The 16,791-nt window shown below is 40.8% G+C and overlaps 2 protein-coding genes across 20 annotated transcripts in view; one reads left to right on the forward strand and one right to left on the reverse strand.

The window, feature by feature from the left end:
* The window catches only part of SPMIP2 (sperm microtubule inner protein 2), a 181,868-nt gene that overhangs the window by 139,808 nt on the left and 25,269 nt on the right, over window positions 1–16,791 (forward strand). The gene's annotated exons all lie outside the window — the stretch shown is intronic.
* Window positions 1–16,791, reverse strand: part of FNIP2 (folliculin interacting protein 2) — a 146,496-nt gene that overhangs the window by 18,791 nt on the left and 110,914 nt on the right. For all 18 annotated transcript variants that reach the window (XR_013532841.1, XR_013532838.1, XR_013532840.1 and 15 more), the window contains one exon: window positions 15,953–16,109. Coding sequence is in view for 13 of the 18 variants with exons in the window: in XM_035292783.3 (XP_035148674.3) it covers window positions 15,953–16,109 (157 nt within the window). In the remaining 5 variants the exon portion in view is untranslated. The remainder of the gene's footprint in view (window positions 1–15,952; window positions 16,110–16,791) is intronic.

Genomic DNA, 16,791 nt, shown 5'->3' on the forward strand with positions numbered 1-16,791 from the left:
CAGAAAGCAGAAGCGTGGAGACTTCTGTATTCATAACCAGCTCTGAAATCAGCACAGCAGTTATAACAGTGTGGGTTTAACTATCAGGGATAAGCCACTGGAAAGCCTCTTTAAAATACAAAGGGAACAGGCAACTTATGATTCAGGTAACTGGAAGCATGTCCCTCTATGTTTTTCTCTGAGATATTCTGGATAATAAAATACATGATTCTTTGGCTTCATTTGCCCATTTGTTAATCATTTTATATAATTCTGGTAAGTTTTATACATTTATTAAACTTTACTTGAATAAGAGGATGCTACATGATAAAATGCCTTTCCACAATGATTCTCATTATGTTACAGCACCATGATTTAATATTAGCCTTTACATAGCTTCAAGAAAGGCCTTTAGTGAGTCATGCAAAGAGCCCAGTATGATGAATGCAATGACAGTCACCTTCTCAGCATTACTCTTAGTTGAAGGTCCTCGATCCCCTTTGGTATTTTCCTGCCTTCTCAGAGGAGAAGACCCACCCATATAACTGCATCTTTCATAGTCTTGGAATTGAAGATTCAGGCCGTGCAAGATAGTCCTTGGCCAACCTACTCCACTAGGATGGCTAAGAGCCACTAAAAGGACTGCAGAGGTGTGTAAATTGTAGACCAGTTTTTTAAAAAAATGTAAAAAACCACAAAACCCTTTCAGTTTCAAATCCATTCAGAGAAAAGAAACCTGGTTATCACTCATTCCTCTTAAACCATCTCTTCCAATATATAAAGTCATCTAGAATTTTTTTTTTTAACTACATGTTGACTAGACATTCCTGATAGCAGTTTTACTGAAGAGGGGACAGACAGACCTCCTGACGGTGGCAAAGCCGGCTCTGAGATATGCTGAAGGAAGGGGTCATCAGGGAAAGGGGCTTCAATTCCCTGGAAGAACCATGCTATCCCCTGCACCGTTCCTTGCTTCTCATTCTCACTCTGCTACTGCAGCTGCGTCCTTACCATAGCCACCCTGTGTGCACATCCTCAGCACTCTGGCCTCCTGCTGCCACGCACCTGACCACGCTGTTTTCACTGCTTATTTATTTTTTTGTATTTCCTGTTAGATTGCAAACTCCCTGAGGAGAGATGCCATGTCTTCCTCTCTCTGGCTACTTCTAAGAGTTTTCTTTATCTTTGATCTTCAGTTATTAAGTGTGAATTTGTTTATATTCTCCCTACAGTTGCTTATTTAACCTGAAAAATTCCAGCTACTCTTTCTTCAAATATTCCTTTCTCTCATGTTCTCTATTATCTTTCTGCATATGCTATAAAGTCTCTTCATTCAGGCCTCCACATCTTTTACTTGTTCTTTGAGATTTTTCATGTCTTTTTGTCTCAGAGCTCAAAAAGATAATTTCTTAAGTAGCCTCCATTTCAAATTCTAATTCTCTTTAGCTGTATTTAATCTGCTCTGTTCTTTAACCGATCCCAGGAGTTTTATTTTCAGGTATTGTTTTTCCATTTTAGAAGTTCTTTTTAGTGCTTATATGAATCTAAATGATCAGTTATCATTGACCTCTCTTTTTTTAAGGTCCCAATTCCTTCTTTTTATTACCGTAAACATTTTAAACATAGCTTCTTTACTAGTTGTTGCTGACTGGAGGAGTGCTAATTCTCTTGCTTGTATATGCTTGCTCTCTGCTCATGATTTCCTAGTTTCCCACATATGTTTGTAATTTCTGAATGTGGGCCTATCTTACTGGAGCAATGTTTCATTTTCCTACATGAATCTCATGAGTTTGTGGTTGTGAAAGTGTCTAAAGTAGTGTGCTTTCTTCTGCCAGAGTCCTAAAGGTTTCTATGCTCCTGGTTTTTATGTTTATTTCTTGGGTAGGGATTCGCAAATCACTTGGGTAGAATAAATCTGGACCTGAAACCCACAAATAGCACAGACCAGGGGTTTTGATTTCTCATGGGTGACTTTATTTTCCCCGACCTGTTTCCAGCCTGTTTCTTTGCTGCTTCACTGCAAATGTCTGGCGATTTCTAGTCTCCTTTTCATGGAAGAATAGTTATCTGAAACTCCAGGCTTTAGGTAAGCAGCTTGATTCCAGGTCTCAAGCCTTATGTGCATGTAAGACCACAATCTCTCATCTTTGGGTGAATCTGAGAACATCAGCACCAAATTCCTTGGACCTGTATCGAAACTGAAATCCTGGAGGACCAGCTCATGCTTACTGCTTTGGTTTAGATTTCTATTCATCTCTGTCACAAAAGGATTTCCAATTTTTTCACATAGACAGGAATTATAACAATGGGGCAGCAATGAGGATGGTGATGTTTTATCCATCACTGTATAGTTTTAGAGGGGAGGCATGCCATCTATACCAGTTTAGGACATGTTGCTGGAATCTTCCCACGTTAGATCTTTTTTTTTAGGTGGGGTGTGGGGTGGGGGAGGGGGAGACAGGGTCTCACTTTCACCCAGGCTGGAGTGCACTGGCTCCATCACAGCTCACTGCAGTCTCAACCTCCAGAGCTCAAATCATCCTCCCACCTCAGCCTCCTGAGTAGCTGAGACCATGGGCACACAGCCACCACACCCCAGCTAATTCTACCTCAGATTTTGACTACTGCTATACCCACAGTGCCAAGCACATAAAAGGTACCTGATAAGTATTTTTCAACAGATAAATCTCTGAGGTGTGATTCTCCCCACTCTACCCCAAAAGCATCTCCAGCTTCTCTGCCTCATCAAGTGACAAGAGTTATCCCGACCACCTGAAGTACCACCACTGGAGATTTCTAGTGCATCAGATATTTTTAACACATGAAAATACAAGAAGGGGTAACAATCATATATGACCTTATCATAACTCTATAGGCATTTGCTTATCAGAAATTTTTCTCTTGGAAACAGGTTTAATGTCAGTCACTAAAGGCTTAAGAGTTGTAATGAGGTAAAGAAGAACAAGAGGAAAATCAATCATTTTGGACCTTGGGACCAGTAGGTATACATGAAGACAGCATGAAGACTTGGGGGTAGAGGGAAAAAAGGAAGGGTCCAAAGTGTGCAAAATGGTCTGGAGGCATGCAGAAAAAACGCCTGACCTCCTGTCTATCTGTGCTATGTGCTCACCAGGCTCATGCCCAAATGTAGCTCGTGGCCTTGAAGATAACAGTATGTGGCCTCTGGAATAGCTGTACTGTCAGGCTGGCCGCTTGCTGAGGTAAAATTCAGTCTGAAGATGAGAAGAGGTGCTCAAGGTCAGAAAGGGTTATCAGAATAAAGTTGAGTGATGAGATGTGCAACTCCACAGTAAAACGAGAGAGGGTTCATAGCTTTTTTTTTTTTTTTTTTTTGCAGAGAATGGTACAGGTGTTCAAATATCTTGTAGGTAGTAAAAAATTTGGGGAAAAACATCAAAATTAGACATGTGTCTAACTCTGATACGATGCAAGAGACATGAGGCCCAAGAAACTTATAATAAATGTTTATTCTCCTTTAGGTAAAGACAATGAACACATAGAGCCACAGGCATCATGTCTAAATATCTGATTCTTCCCCTTCATATTTCTTTAAAGAAAGGCCATCTCCCTTTTTTCTTTACTTCAGAAAAAACGGATACTCTGTAGTAATAGACACACATGGCTGTAACCCCAGTTTTATGGAGAAGAGTCAACTAACGTTAGTGAGCACTTTCTATGTGCCAGGCACCAGGCAAGGTGCTGGGGATATACAGGGAAATTAAGTCCCTGCTTTCTGCTTCAAGGTGCCTGCAGCCTTTGTGAGAGGAAGACATCTGAAACAGAACAGGGACATGGTGCCTGGAATTATTTTGAAGAAGAGGCAACCTATGAAATGGGTCTGCAAAAATGTAAGAAAGTGTGTTCAATTGTGCCGTAGGCAAAGAAAGTATAATCTGATAGGCAGATAGGTGTGAGCAAAGGTGGACTAGTTACAGAATGGCAAATAGTGTGAGTGGGGCATAAGAGGAGATACAGGGTATATGTGTGTACTTGAAGGACATAAAAGGGACAATTCCGGCTAAGAAGTTTATAGTTTATTTTCTTAGAAAATACGAAGCTATTCAAGCAAAAGAATAAATGATTGTCTCATGCTTTAGAAAGTCCTCTTGCAGCACTGTACAAGCTGAACAAAAGGGGTAAAGTGGACACAGGGATGCCATTTGGGAAGATCAAAAGAACTTAACAAAGACTAGTCACATTGAGAAGGGGAGAGAATCACAATGATTTCAGATTGGAGTCGGGGATACCTAGAGATCAGTTATTTTATTTGTTTTTACCACAATCCATGATAAGAAATACATTTTAACACCATGACCTGGCATATGTGCTTACATGACATCATGGCCTGGCAGGACATGCCATTTGCATACAAGTGTGACATGTGTGCATATGTGTTTATAAATACAAACACACATAATACAAAGGTTTCACTAATCAATAAGCCTAATTATGTGTAATCATTTTAGTTCTATATCATTTTAAAAAACTGGTAATCAAAACCCATTTATAGGTCAAAATATGTAGTTTTAAAAATGCTCCATAGGCTGATGGGCATAGGTGGTGTTGCACTGAGGGCTGTGGCTACAGAAGACAGTGCCAGAAGCCCGAGGCACTGCCATGTTTATTATTCAATCGGGGAAAAGAAAACAAGAGATGTTCCGAAATAGCAGATTTGTCCTACATAGATGTTTTCTTTGTATCCTATTGATACAAAGAAACGGTAAGGTTGTTGCTGACCTGAGGTATTTAATGTTACCTGTGAGATACTTAAGTAATGATTTACCATTTGAAGGGGCTTGCTGTTCTTTTATAGTCCTACAGGTTGATTGTGCTGCATGGACTAATTAGGTATTCATGAGCATATATATATATCATAGCCAGGCTTTTAGCAAAGCTCTCTATCTGTGCTACTGATTCCTGCATGATATTTCTGGAGTCAATCTGTTGCTATGCTTAAAATTAAATGGAAGAGGCTGCTGTATCCAATGGTTACTTCATCTTATAAATTATTTTGTAAAATGCTTGAAGCCCTACAACACAGTTGATTTAAAAAAAAAACATTAAAATGTAGTGTTAATTTTGGTCTTGATGAGCCTGCCCTGTCCAGTCTGTTCCTGGGCAGAGTGAAAGTGAATGTTTTTAGCACTCAATGAATGTGTGTACAGGTTCTGTTCAGTCATCCCCAACAGTAGGCCCCTGAGATTGACAAGGCCATTGACTAGTTAGGAGAACTTTAAATACATATGCATATATATGCATATAGCTTTCTTAACTCTGACAGTAATTTTCATTTTACTAAAATAAGGGTTGTCATTCTCCTCTCCCATATGAAAAACATGATGTATTGCTGTATCATTTACAAAGCACTTTCACATTTTATAGGACTTTATGTTCTCGGGTACATGTGCATAACAGGCAGGATTGTTGCATAGGTACATACATGGCAATGTGGTTTGCTGCCTTCATCCCCCCCCATCACCTATATCTGTCATTTCTCCCCATGTCATCCCTCCCCAATTCCCTACCCTCAGCTGTCCCTCCCCTAGTCCCCCGCAACAGACTCCAGTGTGTGATGCTCCCCTGTGTCCATGTGTTCTCATTGTTCAATGTCCACTTATGAGAATATGCAGCATTTGAATTTCTGTTCATGTGTCAGTTTGCTGAGAATGATGGCTTCCACATTCATCCATGTTCCTGCAAAGGACACAAACTCATCATTTTTATGGTTGCATAGTATTCCATGGTGTATATGTGCCACATTTTCTTTGTCCAGTCCATCATTGATGGGCATTTGGATTGGTTCCAGGTCTTTGCTATTGTACACAGTGCCGCAGTGAACATATGTCTGAATGTGTCTTTATAATAGAATGATTTATAATCCTTTGGATATATACCCAGTAATAGGATTGCTGGGTCAAATGGATTTCTAGTTCTAAGTCCTTAAGGAATTGCCACACTGTCTTCCACAATGGTTGAACTAATTTACACTCCCACCAACAGTGTAAGAGTGTTCCGATTTCTCCACATCCTCTCCAGCATCTGTTGTCTCCAGATTTTTTAATGATTGCCATTCTAACTGGCATGAGATGGTATCTCAATGTGGTTTTGATTTGTATTTCTCTAATGACCAGTGATGATGAGCATTTTTTCATGTTTGTTGGCCTCATACATGTATTCTTTTGAAAAATGTCTGTTAATGTCCTTCGCCCACTTTTGAATAGGTTTTTCTCTTATAAATCTGTTTTAGTTCTTTGTAGATTCTGGATATCAGCCCTTTGTCAGATGGGTAGATTGCAAAAATTTTTTCCCATTCTGTTGGTTGCCGGTTCACTCTAATGACTGTTTCTTTTGCTGTGGAGAAGCTCTGGAGTTTAATTAGATCCCATTTGTCTATTTTGGCTTTTGTTGCCAATGCTTCTGGTGTTTTAGTCATGAAGTCTTTAACTATGCCTATGTCCTGAATGGTTCTGCCTAGGTTTTCTTCTAGGGTTTTTATGGTGTTAGGTCTTATGTTTAAGTCTTTAATCCATCTGGAGTTAATTTTAGTGTAAGGTGTCAGGAAGGAGTCCAGTTTCTGCCTTCTGCACATGGCTAGCCAGTTTTCCCAACACTGTTTCTCAAGCAGGGAATCCTTTCCCCATTGCTTGTTTTTGTCAGGTTTGTCAAAGATCAGATGGTTGTAGATATGTGGTGTTGCCTCTGAGGCCTCTGTTCTGTTCCATTGGTCTCTATCTCTGTTTTGGTACCATGCTGTTTTGATTACTGTAGCCTTGTAGATAGTTTGAAGTCAGGTAGCATGATGCTCCAGCTTTGTTCTTTTTGCTTAGAATTGACTTGGCTATGCGGGGTCTCTTTTGGTTCCATATGAAGTTTAAGCTGTTTTTTTCCAGTTCTGTGAAGAGGGTCCTTGGTAGCCTGATGGGGATAGAATTGAATTTATAAATTACTTTGGGCAGTATGGCCATTTTCACAATATTGATTCTTCCTAACCATGAGCATGGAATGTTTTTCCATCTGTTTGTGTCCTCTCTTATTTCCTTGAGCAGTGGTTTTTAGTTCTCTTTGAAGAGGTCTTTATATCCTTTGTTAGTTGTATTCCCAGGTATTTTATTCTCTTTGTAGCAATTGTGAATGGCAGTTCGCTCTTGACGTGGCTCGCTTTAAGTCTGTTACTGGTGTCTCGGAATGCTTGTGATTTCTGCACATTGATTTTGTATCCTGAGACTTTGCTGAAGTTACTTATCTGTTTCAGGAGATTTTGGGCTAAGACGATGGGATCTTCTAAATATACAGTCATGTCATATGTAAATAGAGACAATTTGACTTCCTCCTTTCTTAATTGAATACACTTTCTTTCTTTCTTGCCTAATTGCTCTGGCTAGAACTTCCAATATTATATTGAATAGGAGTGGTGAGAGAGGACATCCTTGTGTAGTGCCAGATTTCAAAGGGAATGCTTCCAGTTTTTGCCCATTCAATATGATATTGGCTGTGGGTTTGTCATAAAGTTTTTATTGTTTTGAAATACGTCCCATTGATACCTAGTTTTAATGAGACTTTTTAGCATAAAGAGCTGTTGAATTTTGTCAAAGGCCTTCTCTGCATCTATTGAGATAATCATGGTTTTTGTCTTTGGTTCTGTTTATGTGGTAAACTATTTTATAGACTTGTGTATGTTGAACCAGCCTTGCATCCCTGGAATGAAGCCTACTTGATCATGATGGATAAGCTTTTTGATGTGCTGTTGCAATCTGTTTGCCAGTATTTCATTGAAGATTTTTGCATCTATGTTCATCATGGATATTGGCTTGAGGTTGTCCTTTCTTGTTGAGTTTCTGCTGGGTTTTGGTATCAGGATGATGTTGGTTTCACAAAATGTTTTGGGAAGGATTCCCTCTTTTTGGATTATTTGGAATAGTTTCAGAAGGAGTGGTACCAGCTCCTCTTTGTGTGTCTGGTAGAATTCGGCAGTGAACCCATCTGGACCTGGGCTTTTTTTGGTTGGTAGGCTATTAATTGCTTCCTCAACTTGAGCCCTTGTTATTGGTCTATTCAGGGTTTCAATTTCTTCCTGGTTTTCAATTTCTTCCTGCTTTAGGTTTGGGAGGGTGCAAGTGTCCAAGAATTTATCCATTTCTTCCAGGTTTACTGGTTTATGTGCATAGAGTTGTTTATAGTAATCTCTGATGCTAGTTTGTATTTCTGTAGAATCTGTGGTGATATCCCCTTTATTGTTTTTTATTGCATCCCTTTAATTCTTCTCTCTTTTCTTTTTTATTAATATGGCTAGTCATCTATTTTGTTGATTTTTTCAAAAGCCAGCTCCTGGGTTTACTGATTTTTTGAAGGGTTTTTTGTGTCTCTCTCTCCTTCAGTTCTCCTCTGATCTTAGTTATTTCTTGTTTTCTGCTAGCTTTTGAATTTTTTTGATCTTGCTCCTCTAGCTCTTTCAATCTGATGATAGGGTGTCAATTTTAGATCTTTCCTTGCTTCTCATGTGGGCATTTATTGCTATAAATTTCCCTTTAGACACTGCTTTAAATGTATCCCAGAGATTCTGGTACGTTGTGTCTTCATTCTCGTTGGTTTTGAAGAACTTCTTTACTTCTGACTTCATTTCATTGTTTACCCAGTCAACATTCAAGAGCTAGTTGTTCAGTTTCCATGAAACTGTGAGGTTCTGAGTTAGTTTCTTAATCCTGAGTTCTAATTTGATTGCACTGTCATCTGAGAGACTGCTTGTTATGATTTCCATTCTTTTCCATTTTCCGAGGAGTGATTTACTTCCAATTATGTGGTCAATTTTAGAGTAGGTATGATGTGATGCTGAGAAGAATGTATACTCTGTGGCTTTGGGGTGGAGAGTTCTGTAAATGTCTATTAGGTTTGCTTGGTCCAGATCCTTGTTAATTTTCTGTCTGGTTGATCTGTCTAATATTGACAGTGGAGTGTTCAAGTCTCCTACTATTATTGTGTGGGAGTCTAAGTCTCTTTGTAGGTCATTTAGAACTTGCCTTATGTACCTGGGTGCTCCTGTATTTGGTGTGTATATATTTAGGATTGTTAACTCTTCTTGTTGCATTGATCCTCTTGCTACTATGTAATGTCCTTCTTTGTCTCTTTTGATCTTTGTTGTTTTAAAGTCTATTTTATCAGAAACTAGGATTGCAACTCTTTTTTAATTTTTTTGCTCTCCATGTGCTTCGTAAATCTTCCTCTATCCCTTTATTTTGAGCCTATATGTGTCCTTGCACGTGAAATGGGTTTCCTGGATACAGCACACCAATAGGTTTTGGCTTTTTATCCTATTTGCCAGTATGCGATTTTTTATTGGGGCATTTAGCCCATTTACACTTTAGGTTAATATTGTTATGTGTGAATTTGATCCTGCCATTTTGATGCTAGCTGGTTGTTTTGCCCATTAGTTGATGCAGTTTCTTCATTGTGTCAATGCTCTTTACCATTTGGTATGTTTTTGGAGCGGCTGGTACTGGTTGTTCCTTTCTATCTTTAGTGCTTCTCTCAGGAGCTCTTGTAAAGTAGGCCTGGTGGTGATGAAATCTCTGACCAATTGCTTGTTTGTAAAGGATTTTATTTCTCCTTTGCTTATGACAGTTAGTTTGGCTGGATATGAAATTCTAGGTTGAAAGTTCTTTTTTTTAAGGATGTTGAATTTTGGCTCCCACTCTCTTCTGGCTGGTAGGGTTTCTGCTGAGAAATCTGCTGTCTCATGGGCTTCCCTTTGTGGGTAACCCGACCTTTCTCTCTGGCCACCATTAGCATTTTTTCCTTCATTTCAACCCTGGTGAATCTGGATTGTTTCTTGGGGTTGCTCTTCTTGAGAAATATCTTTCTGGTGTTTCCTCTATTTCCTGGACTTGAATATTGTCCTGCCTTGCTAGGTTGGGGAAGTTCTCCTGGATAATATCCTGAAGAGTGTTTTCCAGCTTTGATGCATTCTCCATCACATTCAGGTGTACCTATCAAACGTAGATTAGGTCTTTTCACATAATCTCATATTTCTTGGAGGCTTTGTTCATTTGTTTTTACTCTTTTTCTCTGATCTTGCCTTCTTGTTTTATTTCATTGAGTTGATCTTCAATCTCTGATATCCTTTCTTGTGCTTGGCTGATTTGGCTATTGAAACTTGTGTATGCTTTGCGAAGTTCTCATGGTGTGTTTTTCAGCTCTATCAAGTCATTTATATTCTTCTCTAAGCTGTTTTTTCTCATTAGCATTTCGTCAAACCTTTTTTCAAGGTTCTTAGTTTCTTTGCATTGGGTTAGAACATGTTCTTTTAGCTCAGAGAAGTTTGTTATTACTCACTTTCTGAAGCCTGTTTCAGTCAATTCATTAGACTCATTCTCCATCCAGCCTTGGTCCCTTGCTGGTGAGGAGTTGTGATCCCTTGGAGGAGGAGAAACATTCTGAGTTTGGGTGTTTTCATCCTTTTTTGTGCTGGTTTCTCCCCATTTTTGTGGATTTATCTATCTGTGGTCTTTGTAGTTGGTGACTTTCGCATGGGGTCTCTGAGTGGACATTCTTTTTGTTGATGATGAAGTTATTTCTTTCTGTTTCTTAGTTTTCCTTCTAATAGTCAGGCCCCTCTGCTGTAGGACTGCTGGAGGACCAGGAGGTCCCCTGCTTTCCTGGGGATCACCTGCGGCAGCTGCAAAACAGTAAGGGTTGCTGCCAGTTTCTTCTTCCATTATCTTTGTCCCAGAAGGATACCTACCAGATGTCAGCCTGAGTTCTCCTTTATGAGGTGTCTCTTCAGAAATACAGGGTTTGGGGAGTTGCCTGAGAAGACAGTCTGTCCTTTATAGGGGCTCGACTGCTGAGCTGTGAGCTCCACTGTTCTGTTCAGAGCTGCTGGGCAGTTACATTTAAGTCTGCTGCAGCAGAACTCATAACCAACTTTTTTTCCGAGGTGCTCTGTCTTGGGAAAGTGGGGCTTTATTTATAAGTTCCTGACATGCTGCTGACTTTTATTCAGACATGCCCTGCCCAGTGAGGAGGTAGCCTAGTCACAAGTCTGCCAGCAGAGGCATTGCTGAGCTGCCATGGGCTCTGCCCAGCTGCTGTGTTAACTTCCTTGCAGTTTTCTTTATAGAGGTATAGTTAGAACTGCCTCAGTAATGGTGGTCTGCCTCAATAATGCAGGCTGTCTCTGTAATGGCAAACTGCCTCGGTAGTGGCGGATTTCCTCGGTAATGGCGGACTACCTTGGTAGTGGCAGACTGCCTTAGTCATGGTGGACTGCCTCGGTAATGGCAGATATGCTCCCCCTCACAGAGCTGGACCGTCTCAGGTCCAGCTGTGCTTGCTGTGAAACTCTCAATCCAGAGTGTTTCAGATTGCTGGTCTTTGTTGGGGTGGGACCAGCCAAGCCAGATCACCTGGCTCCCTCTTTCAGCCCCCTTTTTTTTACAGTTGAACGGGCAATTCCATCTCCCAGGCATTCCAGGTGCCAGTTGAAATGGCCACCCTGATTTGTGTGAGTTTTTGTGTGGAGACCTGCTGTGCAGGCTGAAACAGCTGTGCTGGAAACTCCTAGTGCTTTTCTGCCTGGGAATCTCCTGGTCTTTGGGCAGTAAAAAATCATTTGGAAATGTGGTGGTCACTGACTTTCTGCGTTCTCACTGGGAACTGCATACCAGAGCTGTTCCTATTCGGCCATCTTGGATCTCGAGATAGAGTTTTGCTATACTGCCCAGCCTGATCTCAAAGGATCCTTCCACCTTGGCCTCCCAAAGCTCTGGCATTACAGGAGTGAACTACCACATCTGGCCCACATATATTTAATAACTAACATTTACTGGGCATTTAGCAGTGTGCCAAGCAACGTGCTAACCACTTGATATACATTATCTCACAGAATCTTCAAACCAAACCTATGACATAAGTACTGTTCACAGCATGGATTAAAAAATTAAAGACACTTGACCAAAGCCACAGAGCCACTAAGGGGTGAACCATAATTTAAATTTAGGTTTGCCTGTCTTCAGAAGTTAACTTCCTATCCACTGAATCATATTTCATCTGTTCCTCCAAATACATTTTTCTGGCGCTTAGCAATGCCAGTTGATTTACCTGAGATTATCAGCAAAGGAGTGGAAATATGAGGACTCAAACCCAAACCATCAACACTAAGTCAGTGATCTTCCATCACCTTGCGTTGCAGCATAATAACCGCAACAGCATCCCTGTCAGTGGTAGCCACAGGCCAGACAGAGGAGGAAAAAGGAGAGGGAAAAGGCTACTCAAGAGTCATAGGCATAGAATGCTGCTGGCTTGCACCCCCGCTCTCTTTCCATTTAAAGTCAAAAGGAAAACAGAGGAAAGAATGCATAAGATGTGGCAAGAAAAAAATGAAACCATATTACTTTACACTAATTTAAGGCAGCTGTATAACCTATATGTTAGGAGGCAGAGAGAGTTCAAATGACAGAAAAGAGGTAGTATATGGACTAAATAAGGATATGTGTTTAATATTTAAAGAACTTCTGAATCTTGACATGTGAAAGTCAGCAATAAAAATCAAAACAGGCCGGCCAGGCGCGGTGGCTCACGCCTGTAATCCCAGCACTTTGGGAGGCCGAGGTGGGTGGATCACGAGGTCAAGAGATTGAGACCATCCTGGTCAACATGGTGAAACCCCATCTCTACTAAAAATACAAAAAATTAGCTGGGCATGGTGGCGCGTGCCTGTAATCCCAGCTACTCAGGAGGCTGAGGCAGGAGAATCACTTGAACCCAGGAAGTGGAGGCTGCAGTGAGCCAAGATCGCACCATTACACTCCAGCCTGGGTAACGAGCGAAACTCCGTCTCAAAAAAAAAGAAAACAGATGAAATAAAGTTACTATATCTTTCTTTTATAAGAGGCTAGGATAAGAAAAGTTCAAAAAATTCTTAATATTGGAAGCTCTACAAAGCAATCTCTCAATGAGAGAAAAATTCCAAACTGGTAGTTATAAAAATGTACATTTAGAGCAAGGTACAGTGGCCTGTGCCTATAATCCTGGCTATTCAGAGAATGAGGCAGGATCACTTGGGCCCAGTTTAAGTCCAGCCTGGGCAATATAGGGAGACCCCAATCTCTTTAAAAAAAAAAAAAAAGGTGCACATTTAATTTACAAAACACAGATTATAAAATCCAAATTGTGCACAGGTCTAGAAAATAGATCAATAACCAGAATCAACTGCTTTTAAAGAATTAAAAATCCTTCTCTAAAAAGAATTGTAAGTACCAAAGCCTGCTGAAGTCTACATGAACACTGAAATTCGTATTCAAAAAATAGGTTTGTTTTTTCTTATTTTTTAATGCTTTTATTTTTTAGATGAAGTCTTGCTATGTTGCCCAAGCTAGTCTTGAACTCCTGAGCGCAAGTGATCTACCCACCTTGGCCTCTCAAAGTACTGGAATTACAAGCATAAGCCACTGTGGCCAACTCAAAAAATAGGTTTTGGAAGCAAGTTATAATAAAGCAATTTATTACAATTTTCTTCTTCAACAAGCTATTATTTCAGCTCTAGATTCTGGTCATATACTTGTTTTTGGATCTCTGCTTCTTTCTCTGGCAAAAATCAAGAATTTAAATATTCGCTAGGTTTTATGGAGCAGTAAAATCAGTATAATGTTTAAAAAAAATGCTCCTAAAATATTTTCAACAAATGTTTGTAAATGGATGTCGAAAGTAAGCCTGTTTTGTGTGTGTGTGTTTTAAAAAACACTGCCATAGACCAGAGCGCCAGTCTGAGAGGCAGTTTAAACAGAACACTACTTCAAGAGCAAAATTCATTATGATGAATATGTCACGTAAAATTAAATCCACTAATGCTAATTGGATATATTCTGAACATATTAAATTTCTGAAGATATTTTCATGAACCCTTTGCAATTTCCTATTAACACCCATGCATGGCTGCACTTTGGATGTACCCACAATTTGACACAATATAGGTTATTATGCTTAATAACTTTCAATCTCTCAGGGTAAATCCATAGTTTAAAGAAATGAGAAAAGCTACAGTGTGAAGACACCCCTTCTAAAAGGGAAAATGAAATATTAAAAAGCTTGAAGAGTAATGACAGAGTAAACATGGTTGTGTTTTCTCAAATATAAGAATTATAGAGCCAGATGGTCACCACGAAAATCTAATACACAAAAATTAGAACTTGCCAGCCTATGGAAAACATAAAATCTTTCATGAATGGTTTTACAGATAAGTTCAAGGAGGGTTATCAATCAATAGATTGCATTTCCAGAGTGGTCAGTGAGTAAATCCAGGGCATATGTCACTGAGGACAATCCTGTTATCTCCCGTGTAGTCTCTTGGTACCTCTGTCAGAAACAGATCACAGGGCTTCATGGAAGAAAGGTCCAATAAGCAACGCCAGTGTCCTTAGGAATCAAAATGATAGCAGAGCAGAAAAAAAACCCATGGTTTGGCATGTGTGAATATAAACATGAGGTGCGGACAGAAAAGGTGCCTTAATGTTATAGGAAGTTACTAAACACACATAAATACACCCTGTGAAATTGCATCAGACATTGTTTTGGACAACTTAGAAAGATAGCATTACACAATGAGGGCATTGTTCTTACAGGGTTCACTGACGCGTAAACCTGAAATGATAAACGGTGCTTACAACTATGAAGAAAAATTATATTACATAATTATGATATTATAGAGACAAAAGCAATTTCATAGCTTCATTCCAGGAATATCCTGGTGAGGGGTGGTGTGTGACCACAAAGCAGGGGTGGGGTTAGGAACATTTGACCACACAGGTATACACTGGGCTGGCTTTCCCCAGCTTCGGACAGTCCTAGCCTCATCTCTTCGCCCTCCTCATTGAGGGATGTTATGAGGACATCTGATTTACTACTGACATTTTTCCCAATTCACATAAATATCCTTAGCCTGTTTAGCCTGTGTCTCATGTTTAGTCTTCACAGAGGAGATGCTCAAGGTCAAAGATAACATGCAGTGCCTTTCGTTCCACCTCAGAAAAAATACTTGTTGGCCCAGAGGTAGGTAACAGGCCAAATTCCAATTTTCTTAACGTGATGAGGACTTTCCCTATTGCACAAGATACAAAATGTTTCCAGTACAAAAGGTCTATTTTTGCACATCTGCCCAAAACAGCTCAATTAAAAAGAGGCCCATCAGATGGACAGTTTCCTTAACTGCTTAGTTCCTGTCGCACTACAGATAGCAGCAAAGCACTTAATGGCAGCCACAAGACAATTTTCCAGTAAGACTTGTTAATCTTTATACAGTCATCCTCATGCGCCATCAAAGTGAACTTAATGACAAATCAGTTAAAATAAATTACTTTTAGGAACTTAAGGATTGAATAAAAACAAACCATATGTGACACCTCTTCGGTCCTCACCGTGACGGCATATAATTATCACCATCTGTGCTGTTCACTCCATTTGTCCAGCCTATCTGCTCCCCTAAACACCCCCAGAGCAACTCTTTGCCCTTCTCTGTCCTGTTCTGGGCCCCAAGAGGCTGACCTCTAAGCACCACAGGGCTGTGTCTGCATCAGCTGTGCCCAAGCTCTCTGGCTTTCAGCTGGGCTTCGCCAATGAGAGGCACCAGAGAGAGATCAGAGAATGGGAGGAGGGATGGCAGGAAGGCACCCCCTCCTCGCTGCTCCTGCAGTCAGGCCACCTCTCGCCCCTCGTCCTGGCTCAGGCTTCAGGGCTCTGATGTCGCGCTCCCTCCCCTTACTCTCCCAGGCCCAGGTGTGCTCCTAGCTTCCAGTTGCTGCTAGGCCCCAGGTGCTTCACTAGCCCTAGCTGGTTCCCATAACCCTGCCCACATCTCCATCAACAATCCTTAAGTAGTCGCTCTTCAGTCTAAACACCTGTTGTCGACCAAGACCTTGGCTGACAAACTGTCAGCAGCCAGAGGGTCCATGCTGGGATCACTTACGTGGACTGTGTGGACGAGGTCGGCCACCAGGCACTGCTTCAGCTTCTCGTCACTGCTGGTCCCATGAAGCACAAGATCAGGCATGTATGTGGGGCAGTAGCCTGCCAGAAGTGAGCGGCCAAAGTTCCTTACATTCTGAGTGCTGACGCTCTGAGACCTAAAACAACATTTTGCCCAATAAAATGCACAGCTGAAAATGTACTTTCTTCATTCATTATAATTGGTACAAGCACACCAGTGACACAAGTAAACAAAATAGATTCAGGGTGGTCCATGTCACCAAGCCTCAAGTTAAGTGGATCACAGGTGTGAGAAAAAGGAAGGGACTGGGGGAGAAAACGGGGTATTTTAAAGTGGAAGGTGGGGGGGTGGTGGCAAGGAAAGTATATCCATGGCTGGTTATGAGTTTGTTTTTGTAGCTCATATTGGACATCCACCAGGCAGTCTATGTCAAAATACTGATGAAAGAAAAAGTCTGAGGAAGGGCTCTTGCCAAAAGCCTGGCTTTAGGAATCTGACATATCTGCACAGAGTGGTGCCAATGACAGTGTGGAAGATCAGAAGAAATCTCTAATTACTGCTTTCAGTCATCACAGACCAAATAATCAACCTGATGGAGTGTTAAAGAAGAGGTGCGATTTCCCAACCACCTCATGCTGCTCCAGTCGGCAGGAGAGAGGCCACACAGCGAGTGTAACCCACCACCTCCCAAGCAAGGCATCTGCTGCCAGCCATGGACCTTCCCTGCAGTTGACAGAAAATTAAACTCCCTGTTCCCTCCCCCACCTCCACCACATCCCTTAGCGTCCCCCAGAGGGTCACAGTAGCTTCGAAGACAA

The sequence above is a fragment of the Callithrix jacchus genome, chromosome 3 (assembly GCF_049354715.1).
Source record: "Callithrix jacchus isolate 240 chromosome 3, calJac240_pri, whole genome shotgun sequence".
Lineage (NCBI taxonomy): Eukaryota > Metazoa > Chordata > Mammalia > Primates > Cebidae > Callithrix > Callithrix jacchus.